Source organism: Delphinus delphis, chromosome 9 (genome assembly GCF_949987515.2).
Source record: "Delphinus delphis chromosome 9, mDelDel1.2, whole genome shotgun sequence".
Lineage (NCBI taxonomy): Eukaryota > Metazoa > Chordata > Mammalia > Artiodactyla > Delphinidae > Delphinus > Delphinus delphis.
The window spans coordinates 56,676,588-56,694,431 of record NC_082691.1 but is presented as its reverse complement, the minus strand read 5'-3'; the positions used below and the strand labels follow the sequence as shown (position 1 = coordinate 56,694,431).

At 42.7% G+C, this 17,844-nt stretch overlaps 1 protein-coding gene across 4 annotated transcripts in view; it reads left to right on the top strand.

Moving 5' to 3' along the window:
• The window catches only part of OSBPL3 (oxysterol binding protein like 3), a 206,004-nt gene extending 193,119 nt beyond the window's left edge, over nt 1-12,885 (top strand). For 3 of the 4 annotated variants that reach the window (XM_060020624.1, XM_060020623.1, XM_060020620.1), the window contains 3 exons: nt 318-462; nt 3,979-4,105; nt 5,796-6,629. In XM_060020624.1, coding sequence (XP_059876607.1) covers nt 318-462; nt 3,979-4,105; nt 5,796-6,060 — 537 coding nt within the window. In that variant the 3' untranslated portion in view covers nt 6,061-6,629. Of the gene's footprint in view, nt 1-317; nt 463-3,978; nt 4,106-5,795; nt 6,630-9,124 lie in introns of those variants that run through there. The other variant, XM_060020622.1, reaches the window with a different exon arrangement.
• Nucleotides 12,886-17,844: the final 4,959 nt, after the last annotated feature.

Sequence of the window (17,844 nt, the reverse complement as noted above, 5' to 3'; positions counted from 1 at the left end):
AGGGGGTGCTAAGGGCCAGCCCCTGCTTGGTGGATGTATGAGAACTGAGCCTTTCCTTTCTACTATGCATGTAGTGAAAGTCGAAAAATATTGTGTCTTACACAAATGTTGGTGGTTGAGTTACAAACTGTAAATAAAGTGCTAGCTTTTTACTTTTCATTAAATAATTATAAGTATGATTGAAAACAGAACCAGCAAACCATATGTAGCATAGAATCATTCATATGGTACTTTTTCTCTCCTCTTTTGTTTTCTCTTAATATCTGTAATAAATTGACCCCAAAACACTAAACAGATGACTCTCATTTGACTCTTAGGCAAAATACTGGAGCACTAATGCCCATGAGATTGAAGGTACAGTATTTGACAAGAGTGGAAAAGCAGTGCATCGGCTATTTGGGAAATGGCATGAGAGCATCTACTGCGGTGGTTCTTCCTCATCCACGTGTATCTGGAGAGCGAGTTAGTATCTGGTTAATCAGCCCCAAGCAAAAGGAGGCGGGACATGGCCAGAGGAACCGCACGTGGGTGGGCGTCAGTGTCCATTAGGTGTATCTAGCCTCTACCTGCTTTGAACTATGTTGGAGCTACTGGCCCATCTTTCATTCACCTAGTTATATCTCAGACTCATCCTCAAGCTTAACAATACCTCTGTTGGGTTGATAGGTCCTGGGTTCTTAATCCCAGAACAAAGCCATTGCTAATCCGTGGTCACTGTGTCTTCCAGTCAACACACATCATTCCTTCGCCTATACTGGGCACTATGAAGGAGTATCAATGAGGTACAAGAAGTCATTCTAGAGTAAAGATAAAGGGAAAATTCTTACTGGAAAAGTAGAATGACCTACAAGAGTTAGGGGTCCCCTAGACTCTCCCAATACCATAAGCCACTCCAGTCTCTCCTGTAATTCTAGAAGGATGCTAAGTGCTTGAAGCAGCTGAGGGGAAAAGGGGGAAGGAAGTCAAACCTTCATAATGGCTTAAAGCATTAGGATATGTGCTATGCACTTAACAAATGGCAGGGGGTGGCCCCAGGGTTGTTACACAGGCAGGTTACCTGTGTCAAGAACACAGGTCATTGAGGGCCCATCTGCCACTTCCAATATGGCGGCGATGTTTCTTCCCATGGATGCAAAATGGTTGCCTCGATTCAATATCATATCCCCCTGTGACAGCTCACTAAGCAGGGGAGAAGGGAGGACAGAAGAGCTTTCTTCAGTTGTAACTGTCTTTTCTCAGGAATGAAATATTTCCTAGGATCCTGCAGCAAATGTGTCTTCATATCTCATCAACCTGGAGTGGGTCCAAACCCATCCCTTAACCGATCCTGGGCAACTGGGTCGGCAGGAGAGATTCACATGAGTTTAGATTCATCCCCTAGGGAGTATACAGTGACACCCAAACAGATGAGTTTGCCGTTAGCAAGTAAGAAAGGGAGATGACTGTAGAGTGGGCAAGCAACAATGTCTCTTTCAACGGGTAGCAGCCACATCTTCCACCGTCGCAGAGGTTGCCACGAAGCTAGCATGACTTGGCACCATGGCCGCCTTCCTAGCTTCAGAGGTTCAGAGGCACGCATGGCATTTTATGAATGAGACACTTGCTCTCCTTTGCTTAAAGAATGTATCACAGATGAGAGCTACCATTGGCTCTGGGTGTTAAAGTAGTACCTTGACAACAGTGTGTAAGCTGTTATTCTAGTTGCTGTTGTTGTTATTCATTGACTTTATGTCTCTGCCTTGGCTATGAGCATCCCTGGCCTGTCTACAACGAAAACCACTGTCTCCACTCTGGTGATTGGGAGACTGGGATGGATTTTTGAAGGCATAGTAGGAGGTTTGCTATTATTTTTATGCTTAGGATCCACAGAGAATTAGAATTAGACAAAGTGGACTTCTGAAGCTTCAGAAAATGGGTCTTCAGAAAAGTTCGTGGAAAGCATTTGTATATGTGGACAGCTAGAGCTAAGGCTACGAGTGGATTGGATTAGTCTACATTTGATTTATCCAATACGTAAATTGGGGTATTTTTAGCTTGACTTTTAGTTGTATTCATCCCCTAGGGAGTGTACAGTGATGCTAGGTGTTTGAAGCAGCTGGGGGGAAAAGGGGGAAGGAAGTCAAACCTTCATAATGGCTTAAAGCATTAGGTTATGTGCTATGCACTTTACAATTAAATTAAAGTTAACAATTAAAGTTAGGGCAATATGCCTGCATTAATCTGCTTGGGCTACTCTAACAAACACCACAGACTGGGTGGCTTAAACAGCGGAAATTCATTTGCTCACAGTTCTGGAGGCTGGGTGCTGGCAAATTCGGATTCTGGTGGGAGTCTCCTTCGTGGCTTGGCTGCCAGATCAGGGCCCACCCTTCTGACCCCATTTAACCTTCATTACTCCAGAGGCCTCATCTCCAAAGACAGCACTCTGGGGGTGGGGCTTTAACATATGAATTTGGAGAGAACATAAACATCCAGTCCATAACATTCCGCCCCTGGCCTCCCAAGATCATGTCCTTCTTACGTGCAAAATGTGTGTATTCCACCCCGGCAGCCCCAGAAGTCTTGACTCATTCCTGCATCAACTCTAAAGTCCAAAGTCTCATCCAAATATCATCTAAATCAGGTACGGGTGAGATTTGAGGTATGATTCATCCTCTCCAGCTGTGAGCCAGTGAAACCAAAATGTGCTTCCAAAACACAGTGGTGGGATGGGCATAGGATAGACGTTCCCATTCCAAAGGGAGAAAGAGGAAAGAAGAAAGGAATGACAGGTCCTAAGTGAGTCCAAGACCTAGCACGGCAAATGCTGTTGATCTAAAAACTGGAGATCATCCTCATTGGCTCGATGCCCCACCCTCTGGGCCCACTGGGACTTTGCCTGGCTCCCAAGCCCCCCAAGGCTCTGGGTGGTGGCAGCCGGGCATGTTGAAGCTGCACAGCGGCCCTGCCATTTGAGAGGTAGTGGCAGCCTTGCCCCCTGAATCTGTGTAGTCTGGGCCTGTGGTGGGAGTGGCAGCCCAATGATCTCTGAATCACCTTTAGAGTCATTCCTCCCTTTTCTTGAAGGCAATGCATGTTTGCAGCTGCGTAGCTATCTGGTTCCATCTGTAAAATAACAGTAGTCCAGCAGCCTTGCTTCATTCAGTCCCGTTTTCTCTGTCCCCTTTGGTTCCAGCTGGCAGTGTTTCTGCCATTATAATCCCATCTCTATTCCTGGCTTCTGCTGAGGTGGTTTAAAATTAAAATATGTAAGATTTGGAGGGGCCAAGCATTGGTGAAAAGAAGAGCAGGACTGGAAGTAAAGAATAAAATTTACTGGGCTTCCCTGCTGGCTCAGTGATTGGGAGTCCGCCTGCCGACGCGGGGGGCGCGGGTTCGTGCCCCGGTCTGGGAGGATCCCGCGTGCCGCGGAGCGGCTGGGCCCGTGAGCCGTGGCCACTGGGCCTGTGCGTCCGGAGCCTGTGCTCCGCGGCAGTGAGAGGCCCGCGTACAGCAAAAGAAAATAATAATAATAATAATAATATTTATTGACCTCTTGGTAGGGGTCCAACACTATTCTAGGTACTAGACAGAGTTTCAGGAGAATTTGACATCTCTTAAATGAAAAACGATTCTCTAGAGTGAAAGTCTTGTTAGTCAGGAAAAGTGGACCTAGAGTTCTTTTTAACATGTTTATTTTAGTAACAAAATTATTTCTATAACTTAAATTCTATAGAAACTTCTTGGTATTTAATAAATTTGCAGTAGGACCACACAAAGAAGGCCTTATGCTTGTAGGTAGCAGGAAGCTTATAGAGAAGAAAATTTATAGAGAAAAATTCAGCCCCTCTCTGTGAGCCAGAATATTTTAATAGAAATGGAAGAGTTTAGAGCCGAGAGAGAAAAATTGTAGCTGGTCTGAGATGAAAAAGGTGAAGGAATTAAGATGTGATGTGAATGCAATGCAAGTCAGTGATGAATGATTTCTTTTTCTTTTAGATCCCATGCCAAAAGGCTATGAGCAATATTATGGCTTCACACAGTTTGCACTGGAATTAAACGAAATGGATCCATTGTTAAAGTCTTTATTACCACCTACTGACACTCGATTCAGGCCAGACCAAAGGTAAGGATTTTTTTCAGATCTTTATCTCCAGAGATGTGAAACTCTTTGTAAAAAGTCTTGGTAACATCTCCCAGGCCACCAAAGGAGCCTAAGAGAGAGAGATTCTGTCATCAAGAGCAGAGGTCTAGGGAGACTTTAAGCCATCTTGTGGAAGGAACGGAGCCCAGCTTAGATCTGTGTGTGGCATGACCTTTATTCACCAGTAGAACCCCATTTCTATTGGAAAAAAAAAAGTCTTTTTTTAAAGAGTTTCAGTGCATACAGCAATAAGAAAAACTTACTCTGTATTTGAAAGAGTAAAAGCATCCAGCTCCCCACCCCTCGAATTTAACTTATTTTGATGCACTGAAATCTAACTTCTGATCCTAGGTTTGCTGCTGACGAGCTGTGTCGCATACGCTAAGTCTTCTAACCTTTCTCAGCCTCAGTTTCCAACTCTGTAACACAGAAAGAAGAATCTCTCTCCTAAGGCCTTTCTAATTAAGACTCAAAACCAAGAAGGCAAAAAATAAAATAAAATTGATAAAATTTGACTTTATTTTTAAAAAACCCAGCACCCTTCTTCATGGTAAAGTAAATAAAGTGTATACCCAGAGTCAAAAGATTAACGACTGAGAAATCTATACTTGCAGCTCACTTCATGAATTGGTTCTAGAAATCAAGATCAATCCATTAAAAAGAAAAATAGACATAGGGAAATGAGCAGTTCACAAAATAGGAAATGCAGATAGCCCTTAAACATATGAAAAGATGCTCGGTCTTACTCAAAAAAACCCACAAAATTTTAAAACCACGCTGTCATACCATTTCTTTACCTATCAGATGGCAAAGACTCAAAAGTTTGATGCCCTCTGAGGCCACAGGGAAGAGGCACTTCAGTAACATTGCTGGTGGAAACGTGAATTGCTGTAATGCCCATAAAGGGCAGTTTGGTAATAGATATATTACAAACTCACACTTTAACCCAGCAATTCCACTTCTAGAACTGTCTCCTGAGAGATATACTAACACATGTGCAAAATGACAGATATATACAGTCCTTCACTGCAGCATTAATTTTAAAAACTAATGTAAAAAATTGGGAACATCCCAAATGTCTATCAATAGGGAATTGTTTAAAATAAATGCAGGTGTATCCACACAATTGAATATTATATATCTATTAAAAGTGAAAAGATCTGTGTACTACCAAGAATCAGCTCCAAGGTATATGGTTAAGTAAAAGAAAACAAGATACCAAGTTATGGACAGCATGTGTTGCCTGCTTCCGTTTATGTTCTTAAAAGGGAGGGAGGGGTAAAAATATATATTAATGTGTGTTTATATACGAATCAGGAAGCTCTAGAAGGATGCACAAGAAACCGGTAACGGTGGATTACCTGCGGTGGGGGGCGTGAACGTGGGTGGGATGGGGAGGAAACAGGTAGAACTGGAGACGGGAATGAGAGAGGGAGATTTTACCCCAAATTCCTTTTCATAGGTATAATTTTTTGAACCATGTCTGTATCACCAGTTCAGAGCACAATACTGTCCCTCATTACCTGCAAATAATGTTTTAAGGGTTGAGGAGGGGGCTTATGTATAGGAGGGTATTCTGCATATCCAGTGTTGCACACATGCAGTCCTAATAGTAATGATTGTCACATTTCTTGGGTGTTCTATTCCTTTATCTTTTCCCTCAATGCCTCAGGTTTCTAGAAGAAGGGAGCTTAGAAGAGGCCGAAATACAAAAGCAGAGGATTGAACAGCTGCAGAGAGAAAGGCGGCGGGTCTTGGAAGAAAATAAGGTGGAGCACCAGCCGCGGTTTTTCAGGTATGTGTGCAGCTGGGGTCGTGTGGGTCGTTGTTGGCAGGTACTGGTGACGCCTGACGCTTCTGGTGCGAAGAGAACAGACTGGGGTGTCCCCTCCCCACGAGAGAGCATTCTCGGCCCTTTTCCTGCTTCAGAGTGGTGACATCCCTCCTCTGTGAAGGCCCGACTTTGTGGGGACACTGCCCCCAGGCTGCCCTGCGCAGCCCTCCTTTTTTGCGTTCCTTGGTCTCTCCCAGGGCCTCTCCCAGGACTTTGCAGAGAGGTGCTCAGTAAGTGCTTGTGGGAGAAGCAACGAGACCAACCACACCCAGCTCCCAGTACCAGGCCAGCTTATTCAAGCCATGTCTAAGGTTGGTCCCCCAAATGGGTAGATTCTACACAGTGATGGAGATAATTAGCTATCACCCCGTTCTTCACCAAACTAGAACTTCCAAGTAATCTAATTCTTGAATTGCAGAGGTTCCAGTATACTGGGGCTTGGATTTGGAACATTTAGTATTATTTTTAAAATAGCTTGCTAGGAGGGTCTCGTTAAGAACAGACTGAAAGATTTAGAAGAGGCGTCAGAGATCATCCGCCCTTCACCCCCTCTTTTATTTTAACTGCAAAGAAACGAAGGCCCAGGGGACATAGGTGATCTGTGGAGAGACCCAGTGGAATGTCCCAGACTGGGGCCTCGCTGTCTTGCCTACAGGCCAGGGCTTGATATGGTTTTAGGGGTTTTTAGTTTGTTCATTTTTTTAAAAATCAGCAATGGAACAATCACAGGTAGAAAAGCAACCAGCTCCTGCCCTACCTATTCCTCCCAATCTTCTTTTCAGGATTTTGTTGTTGTTTGCAGGGATATTTTGATTGTTATTATTTTTTAATGGGCAACAGAAACACGTTTAGGAGGATTTAGCAACTAATCTATCAGCTGCATCAATAAAATTGTATATTTCCAAAACAGCAAAATAGCAACAAGTTATGTTTTATCCCCAAAGTATTATGTCCTTTCCCCTAAAGTTGATGTGGATTTTGATCATTTCACAAACTCAGAATATGAGTGATTGAAGATCAGTAGGCCAGAGTTTTGTCCCAGAATATTCATAACTTCATTTAAACATTTAAAAAATAAGACACCTTAAATTATTTTTTTTATATAAACGCAAGGGATAGGTGAATGGATAGACTAACAGACTGATCAATTGATTTTGGTAATATCTGTTAAAGAGGTTCATTACAGTATTTTTAGGATAACTAAAAATTGTGGATAAGCAAACTGCCTCAGGAGATAGATAAGGATATTTATCAACTTGATCTGATGTAAAAACCTCAAAAATGACTTCACACAGTCTGTGGAGCTCTGTGGGAGATGAACTAACATGTAAATGCAAAATATAAAATGTTATCTGGGCTGTCACTGCAACCGTGTAAGAATTAGGTCTGGAATGGACAAGGACTGAACACAGCTGCAGTTCTTTTTCCTCTTGATTGTCTGTAAAATTATCAGAGTATTAGATGTGGCAAGTAAAACTGTGAGAAAAGGTGAGAATTGTTCAGCAGTAGCAGTCCGGGAACTGTTCCAATTAGACGCTGGCAGAGATGACAGAGGAGCATGGGGACTTGGACGTTTCCGTTGACACTCACTGAGGAGCCACGAAAACATCACTGGAAATTTCAAGTGGAAACTACAGCTCTGGCAGCGATAGTCGTCTTTGTTTCATAGTAAAGTATCTGATATGCAGATTGATTTATTTTTAAACACATCCCTTTATTGGAATAGAAAAACAATTGTGATAAAAATCTATGATCCTGAGAATGTGGAAAAATAGGCACTCCTCACTTTTGTTTCTAAAGCATATGACAATATCAGTCAACATTACAAGTGCGCAAAAGTTCAGTTTATAGGAATTTTTAATATAACTAATCTCTTGCACATACAAAATAACATATGTTTTGTTTATAATAGCTAGCGGTTGAAAACAACATCCTCAGTGCCCACCAGTAGCGTACTTGTTAAATCATGGTCCATCCCCACAATGGACTATCATGCACCTGTTTAAAAAGAAAAAAAGAAAGCCCTTTTTGTCAAAGTCACCAAACTTCTCCTGCAAAGGGCAAATGGTGAATATTGTTAGCTTTGCAGGCCATGAGCCCTCAGTAGTAATGACTCAACCCTGCTGTGCAATGTGAAAGCAGCCATAGACAATACTTAAATGAATGGGCATGATGTATTCCAGTAAAATGGTATTACAGAGATAGGCTGAAGGCTGGATTTGGCCCTTGGGCTGTAGTTTGCTGACCTTATTGTAACAATGGAAAAGGATCTCTAATATATATGTTATATATATAAACTCAAGGCTTCCCTGGTGGCGCAGTGGTTGAGAGTCCGCCTGCCGATGCAGGGGACACAGGTTCGTGCCCCGGTCCGGGAAGATCCCACATGCCGCGGAGCAGCTAGGCCCGTGAGCCATGGCCGTTGAGCCATGCACGTCCGGAGCCTGTGCTCCGCAACGGGAGAGGCCACAACAGTGAGAGGCCCGCGTACCGCAAAAAAAACAAAAAAACTTAAGGGGTGGAAGACCATCCAGGGCTACCATTGAATGAAAAATAGGAGAGGAGTGGAATGTGAGTGTGCATGCGTGCACGCTCACACACGTGGAATTTCTCTGAGTGAAGCTGCTAAGATCATTGTCTCTGCAGAGAACTGGGAGGCTGGGAGTAGGAAGAAAACGTTCAGCTCTCCACTCTTTGGTACCTTTTGAATTTGGATCTATGTAATATATTATCTATGCATAGAGTAGTGAACCAAGACTGTTCACTCCAGGCTGTGATTCCAATCCCTTCCAATTCCTTTCCTTTTTACTGTTAATTGATCACTTGATTTGAACAACGTGATTGATTTGTAACTTTTACGTGGCCATACCCAGGTGGTGGCTGTCATCCCAGCCCTGTTTTCTGTACGACAGACTCTACCCTCACCCACTTCTCTCAGAAGCACCCATTTCTCACAGCCTCTAAGTTGGAGAAGTCAAAGTCAGAAGCAGCAAAACGGTTTCCAGGCTTCCCGCTCCCTCGCTGGTCCAGTACTGGACCACAGGGACAGGGGTGCAGGTGCCAGTGATAAGCTGGAGAGGGCGGGCGGGGGAGGAACGGGGTGAAAAGGAGACAGAGACTATGACAGTCTTGTCACGAGCCTTCAGCAAATTCTTTCACTTTCACAGGAAATCCAGCGATGACTCTTGGGTGAGCAGTGGCACCTATTTGGAGCTTAGGAAAGATCTTGGTTTTTCCAAACTGGACCATCCTGTCTTGTGGTAAAAGAGGAAAGAGCGATACATCTTTGTACTTCTCCCGTGTTTGCTTTCTGAAGCCACAAACCTGTGTCTGTATATTTAAACAACATCACCTAGAACAATCACTTGTGCTTCCTGGCTTAGTGTTGTATTTAAGTATATATTTTCTTCAGTAGGTTTCTTTACAATTTCAAATGTTATCACAATTGTTTATATGAATGTAGAACACCTTGAGATTTCTTTTTATATATAAACTATTTAATAAAAATGAAAGATTAAATGTTAACATGTGGGTTAAAAAAGAAGCTTTAACACTAATTTTCCAAAGGTTAGGAAAATTCTAATTAAATGTATGCCTTATAAAATTATGTTGGAAAAAATATCCATCTTTCCCAGGTGCGTTAAGAAATAAGAATACGAAGGGTTACTCACCTGTGTGCAAGCTGCCCAGGTTTAATGTGGTAGCTCAGATATCTTTTTGCCTCAGACAGCTTTTGAATTGCTCACGAAGAACAATTCTGCTGGTACTGGAGTCTGAAGAATATTTGCATTTGCGTTTTCGTGCTTGGGGGAATGGTATACGATTAGTGGGGTGTATGTTTTTATATAAGATGGAGATGGCAGCTTCTCAAAGAGGAAGCATTCGAACTCATCCCTCCCTATAGTTTCATTGCCTTATGTGCAAAACTGTACCGTTACTCAGAAAAATTGATAATCCGAGAAACCCCTGTTAATTAAATGTCAAAATGAAATCCCAGGCGGACAGTAGGAAATTTCTCCTTAGTGAGAGCTGAATCCATTACAAGTTAAGAAACTGTTTTCTGCTTCCCACCCCACCTCTAGCCTCCTCCGCTGTTTGACCACATCTCTGTTGAATATGGAATGTCCCAATGTAGTGTAAAACACGGGTGCATTCAACATGGCAGTTTGACTTTCCAAAAGTTTAGCGAAGTAACTGATTGTTTTAAATAATTCAACATGTTTTTCTTAAATAGTGTTTTGGTATTTTCTACCTCTCAATAAGCACCATATTTTAGATCTTGTATGAAAAGTTTGACCACCTGCCTTATAGACAAGTGTAGAGAATTGATGCTCTTCCTTTGTGTTATGTCCTGGTAAAACTTTAAGTGTCTTATCGCTTTCCTACACTTCTTCTTATTCATATCACTCTTTTGTGAGTTTTGCAGCAGTCTTGAATAATACAGACTATAACTGCTGAAAGGAGAAACTTCGCCTTTTTAAATGTGTTATTTCCAATTACTATAATAGAATTTGTGCAGTAGTTGAATTGTGTGATCAAAGCAATTCTAACTTCTGCCCAGATTACTTTAAAACCAAAGCCTACGTTTGAAGCCTTTTCCTCTAAAGTCCATGACGATTTTATGTAATATCAAGTAAAGTGGTGTGTAAAAAGATTTCTCCAGAAAACATTTTTAGGTATTTAAATAATTTCAGAGAATGCTATGAGTGAAAAGTAGAATAAATAATGGAAAAAAGAATGCATGATTTTTCAATGTCACACCAAATAACTAGTTGGAGAGTATTGCACTTTCAAAATGGAGAGTTATTTAAAGTGGGTCAGTAGCCTTTTGGAATCTGCAAGTGACTAGCATTTTAAAACAATACACGACTCATTAAATATTGCTTTCATCCATTCCATGTATCAAGACGTCAAGATGAACACAGTTCGAATATCATTTCCATTTCTAAGCAGTTAACTGACCCAATCAAATTCTTTGGTTATGTGCTTTGTTCTTTTCTTTTCAAACATGTCTCTAAATTCTGCTCTCACAGACGGGAAGAAGCAGGCTGTAGATTTTAAGGATACTCCAGGGGAAAACAAATCTAGTTTTCACAGTGTGAAGGTAAATGTAGAACTTGAGTACTACTGACTGTTATAGGCCTACTCCAGGGGCTGGCTCAAAACAAAACAGAAAGAAAACATGCAGCCTGAATGGACGTAGCTTTGTCATGCAGTCTTTGGAAAGTCTTTTAATTGTCCTGATGCTGTTATTTCAGTTGATCTTATGTTTCAGTTTGTAATCACGAGGATCAAGGGACCAAATATCACCTTTGTAGTCATCTTATTTGAGATGGGAGTGGGGCTGAATTTGAATATGTATGCAAATTTTAAAGTCTATTAGTACCTACATCTATAAAGGGCTTTTCTGAAATTTAAGCAGCTTGGTGATGCATCCTATTATAATCCTCAAATTCCCTTGAGGGGGAAATGGCTTCTTTTTTCCTTCAGCCTCCATTCTCAAAAGCATCCTCTCACCTAATTTGTATCTCAAGGACATTTTATATTCTTAGGATGAAGAAAACAGAAACATGGCATTGTTTGGGAAGAATTGAGGTAGAATTGACTTTGGATTTTGAATCTCCCGATTGCATAATGCCAATCACTGCATCACTTGAGGTACATGTTGTAACCTCCATTTCATTCCTTATCATCCCATCCCAAATGTATGGTGAACTGCACAGCTGTTCTTGGAAATGGGACCTTGTACAGTCAGCCACGTTACACTTCCAGTGTTCCTGTTGCCCCTGCCAGTTATCCGAAGCTGCGGGACATGCTTCAGGAAGGAGCCACCGTCTCCAGGGTAGCCTGGCAGCAGGTTACTCCCTCCCAAGCCCCAAAGCCTAGGCTGGTATTTCCTGGAGTCAAACTCAATAATCAAAGCCTCAGTGCAGCTCCTCCATGCCATGCACCTCCCAGAAGCCAGGCTGGTTCTGGAACTAATTAAACACGTGGAGTTCACTTTAGGACAACCGTCCGTTATGTATCAGGTCCTCACAGAATGCCCAGAAAGCCCTCATGGCCTCCTGTGCTTCCTGTGAGGTTCTCTGGGAGAGAAAAGTAGACAAACCAACTTTTAAAAAAATATATTTGCTTCATTTGGGCTGCTGCTTTTCTCACATTCTACCTTTAACTACTTCCAGTAAATCATTGGCTTGGGCTTCGCGAGCGCTATCCATCTGTATTCCTCAGACTTATGATGAGTGGTCTTAGCCTACTATTAACAACGTCATCCCGAAGAGAAAAATGATAAAGTATACAGTTTTTATTTGGCTGTTGAAACTTGTCATAGGTCTACTGCATACTCTGTAAGTTATGCCTTCCGGCTATCACAGGATTTCCTCAGAGCTTTTAGTTATAAGTAGGAGCAATAAGCAGTTGTTCTTATGATCTTAGGAATGATAGTTCCAATGTATTGGCGTAATGTATTTGAATGTCTTTAATTTTGATATTAACATTGGCATACCTCTATTTTTGCTACCAGATGACAGCTATTTTCATGTGCTCAATTTTCCCTACATTGTATTCATCTGTTGCTTAGTGTTTGTCTTTACTTTTCTGTGTTGGAAATAGATATATATCACATAAGTCTGCAAATTGCAGCAGTCTGAAATGCAAACCATTTTCAGAGACTTTGGTTTTGAGGAATGCAATGATCAGGAGTTGTTAATTTATTTTATTCATGATGATTTTATCTTCCTCACTTACCCTCAGAGGATACTATTTTTTTTAATGGATATTTGTCAATCTTTCATCTAACCATTTATAAGATTATTTTCTGTTTAAAATCCCAGCCTTCCACCCATCCCCTTACGCCTCCCCCAAAAGCTCTGACTAATTTGTTTTTCCCCCTCGTGAAGCTAGTTGACTGTGAATAAATAACATGGAAAAAGGCCTCTCCTGTCGTTGTGTTTTCAGGTTAATGGGCATATGTGGCTGCTGAACGGACAGAGCAAGACTCTAGCTGAGACTTTGCTGAGGGAGAAACACACAAGATTAGCTCAAGGAATGGGGTTGGAAATAAAAAATACCCCAGGACATAATGAATCCTGGAAACTTTGGCAAAAGTTGCCATACTTTTGGTCTGAACATTTCCAAGGTGTACTGCAAATGTAGGTCCCCCAGCCTTTGGGACAGGGGACCTGAGGCAGCTAGAGCCCCAGACAGCCCCCAAAGAAGCCCTGTCTGTTCAACCCAGCGTGCTATGGAAATATTATTTTCTGTGTGTCCTAACATGAAAAAGGAAAATGCCGACTAGTCACACTGATTTAATGGCCCTTACGAATGGCTGACTCATCTCCCACACCCAACTTGTGTCCTTTGCAATGCCCCAAACACTTAACCTTCCCTGAAGTCCCATTCGAGTGAGTTCCTATATTTATGGTGTTACGCACGCACTGGATCTCAGTTACACACATAAGGTCACATCTCTGCCTCCCCCAAAGCGCTAAAGAGACAACCAAAAGCAATTCATGAACCTTGATTGGATCCTAGCTTAAAAGAAAAGAAAAACAAGCTATAAAAGACATTTTGAGGGCAATTAGTGACATTTGCATATAAACATCATGAAATTATTGCTAATTTCCATATATGTATATGATATTGCCTGTTGATCCGTATCAGATCTGCCATCGAAGAAGGATTGACATTATTCCAAATAATACGAACACTAAAGGAAACCTTAAAAGGCAACCTCAGGCCATTTTAACGTGCTTGGCCATTATTGGAATAGATATTAAAGCATCCTAAGGTGTTGACTTTGAGGAAGCAATGAAATTTGAAGGTACAAGTTTTCGGCCTTTAGTTTAGGAACTCAGTCGTATTATTTTCCAGCCATACTGATGGAATACCTGCACTAATATAATGTCCATCAGTGACCAGCGAATCAGGACATCATGGTCCTAGCTGACACCAGTCAGGAGTTTCTTATTATGGACTAATTAGTTGGAGTCCCTGCAGGAAAGCGAATCCGACTCCATAGCTCAGGAGATTTAAATGAAGGGCTACTTGCAGGGCTATTAGCGGGATTAAGGCATATCAGCAACAGCTGGAAGTTGTAACCGCCCCTGCAGGAGCTGGAGCTCCGAGGAGGGAAGGGTGGTCAGGAGCTCTAGTGGAGGGACGTTCGGCCTCTGCCAGAAAATCCAGTCGAGCGTCAGGAAGAGGTCTCCCAACCTCGGTCTCCTCTGGCCGCCATTCTCCCTGGTGGCTGAACTCAAGTGGGTACAAGCCCCGAAGTGCAGGAGGAGGCCCCGGGCCAACAGAGAAACAAGCACCTGGACCTTATGTTCACCGGCATCTTCACGTCTGAGCTGTCAGAGGAATTTTCAGTAAGTAAATAGGCTTCAGGGCCAGTTTTTTTTAGAGGATAGAATTTATTTTGGCTCCCAGTTACTTTACCAAGGATGAATTGTGATTAACTGTGCTTTTTAAGAACTGGTTCTCCATGATATTACTGTTGTTGTAACACTTTTAATGAGTTAAGGGCAGCCTCTCTTTATTAAATGCCATAGTTTAAACAGGTATCAGACTGGGAAAAACATGTCAGCTTAAGCAGCAAATCTCAAATTTGGCTGATGTCCTGGGGGGTTTCACACACACACAGACACACACACACACACACACACACACACTTCCTCTGGGTGGTACACACACATACACACACACACTTCCTCTGGGTGGTACACACACATACACACACACACGTCCTCTGGGTGGTACACACACACACACACACACACACACTTCCTCTGGGTGGTTCAGACCCAGACAGCCTCACACAGTCTGTTGACCAGCATTTGCTCACCACAGAGCAGGCACACCACTTTCTAATTTCGTGATTGTTCTAGGACTTAGAAAATGGCATGTTGGTAAGAACTATGTGTTTCTTTTCATGACACTTCGCTCATTGCTTTTGTGCTTTATTTGAGATGTAAAGTTAGGGGCCTTGACACTCGTGGGTACTTTAACACAGGGGTCCCCAACCCCCAGGTCCTGGACCAGTACCTTCCTTGGCCTGTTAGGAACTGGCCACCCAGCAGGAGGTGAGCGTGGGAAGCTTCCTCTACCACTCCCATCGCTCGCATGACCGCCTGGACCATTTTCCCCCTCAACCATCCGTGGAAAAATTGTCTTCTACGAAACCAGTCCCTGGTGCCAGAAAGGGTGGGGACCGCTGCTTTAACAAGGGCCTGCAGACAGGGAGCGAGTAGCAGCTGCTGTGAGGGATGCTTTCTTTGAAAAGTATATACTGAGCCAGGAATGGTCCCAGACACGGGCAATACATGGCCTTCCTCCTTGAGAAGCTTCCAGTCTTCTGGGAAGCCAGTGGATCAGTGAGAAACTGCAGTACGTAAGAAGGCTCTTGGATGTGGTAAGAGGATGCCCACGTGATGAGGGGAGAGGTGACGGGGCTCAACCACACTGCAGACATGGCCTGAGAGGAGGGCCGGATCACAGAGCCAGTGAAAGGAAGTGGCCAGGGAAGTCTGGGGGAGGGGGGAGAGGAGGCATGGGTGACTCAGGCCAGTTAGACCACGGTACCGCTTCCCAACCAGTGTCACAATGAAATGTTTTGATGTGTCACAATACCTGGTGTTTCCTCAGCCTGGAGCCATGAGACAAGGGTGGGGAGAAGAAGCAGGCAGCGCCCAGACATCCAGGGGGGGCAAGGGAAATGCCCGAGGACCCCACTCTTCTACCTCTGCGGCAGGGTCACATAAGCTTCCACCTCCAGTGTCCCCTCCCCATACATCCAAACACAGTGTAGTGAGGGAAACGGAGGCCAAGCCTGGGAAATCTAAGAGGTTCACCATGTCTCCAGAAGTGACTGAGAATTTCCAGAGCAGATTTTCTAAATTATCAGATTAGACTAAGTTTTTTTTCCTAATTTTTTATTGTGGTAAAAAAAAGTTTATTGAGCTATATTTGATGTATGGCACTGTGTAAGCTGAAGGTGTACAGCATAATTGACTTACATTTATTGTGACATGATCACCACCCTAAGTTTAGTTGACATCCATCTTCTCATATAGATACAAAAAAGAAAAAAAAATGTTTTTTCCTTATGATGAGAATTCTTATGATCTACTCTCTTAACAACTTTCAAATATACCATACAGCAGCATTAGTTCCAGTCATCATGTTGTTTATTACATTCCCAGGACTTATTTATCTCATAACTGGAAGTTTGTACATTTTTGGGTGTGCAGGTCAGTGGCATTAAATGCATTCACGTTCTGCGACCGTCACCACTCTCCATCTCCAGAATTTTTTTCATCATCCCATACTGAGATTCTGTACCTATTTAGACTAAACAACATTGGACCTTGAGTTACTTTTTTTCTTACTAACCAATAGGTGAAGGGCTTGTGAGGAAGACGAGATCAGTTACTGACAAGATGAAAGAATTGCGTTTCTCTCACTTCTGAGTTATAGTGTGTGATAATTTTTCAAACTCACCTCCAAAGCCTCACCACAACCCCATTTAGGCAATCCGCATTTAACAGAAGTGTTCACTGAGGACCAGAAGTTAAGCAATTTGACCAAACTCTCCCAACTCCTTAATAGAGTGGGAATATGAGTGCATGTCCGACGTGTTTCAAAACCCATCTCCTTCTGCTACAGATTGAAATATGTGATCCCAACAACCTTTTCCTTTCCAAGAACTTGTTCTCTAATTTTAGTCCCAAAGGTTTCCTTAGGTCTTTGAAGCTGACACAGGGAGCTCATTGGACAGGAAAAGAACCCTGGGATGGGACTTGGGAACCTAATTGTAGTTAATGGTGAGAACTTGTGTAGGTCACTTATCCTCCGCAAATCTCACTTGGCCCCAACATCAAATGAACAGATCGTTATGAAATTTCTCTCTGTGCTGCCATGTTGTGATCTCAAGAATAGGTAGAAATGTTCTTTGGTCAATCAATAAATATTCATGAGCACCAAACGCATGCCAGACCTAATCCCTGCCCTCACGGAGCTTACCTAGGGATTGCAGAATCTGCCCTAAATTATTCTTTTCTATTCTATCCTGAAAATGGGAAATATTTGGCCATATAGAAGAATTACATTGCTTACTTAGAAAGTACTGTTGGCTTCTGAATCATGTTTTGTGAAATCAAAATGATCCGAGAGTGAACAACAGGCTTCAAAGCCTATTGATACGGTCCTTTGCCTACACGTTCATCAAGCCAACAATACAGGGAATACAGGGAGATTTTAAAAATTAAGTTTCTGTTCTTGTGGAGCTTAGAGTCTGTTGGGACAGAGGGTGGGGGCCAGGGGTGGAGACAATGAGCTCATAAACAGATGTGTGGTGTGACAGATGTGAAAGTGCTGTGGAGGAAAATCCTCAAGGACTGTGGGAAGATGAATATTTCAATAGCAAATACAAGTCTGAAGCAGGGATGAGTCTGGTGCATTTGAGGCAAGGAAGCCAGTGCAGGTGGAGAAGTGTGACTGGGGGAGAGGATGGCAAATCAAAATTAGGTCAGGGAGGTACTTGGGGTCATAGGACTTTGGTTTTTGCTGAATGGGATTAAAAGTCAATAAAGGGTTTTGAGCAGAGGAATGACATGATTTGATTTATGATTTTAAAGGGTCATCTGGCTGCCTGGTGGAGATTGTAGGGGTCACAGGCAAAAAACAAGCAGCCCAGTTTGGAGGTTATTGGACTCATCCAGAGAGAGATGGTGGAGGTGCGGACCAGAATGGAAGTAGTGGAGGGAAGCAGAAAGAAATTGGAAATACTTTGAAGGTGGAATCAACAAGATTGTCCAAAGAGTTGGATTTGGGATGTGGGAGGAGAGAAGTCGAGGATGACTCTAAGGTCTGTGGCCTGAGCCACTAG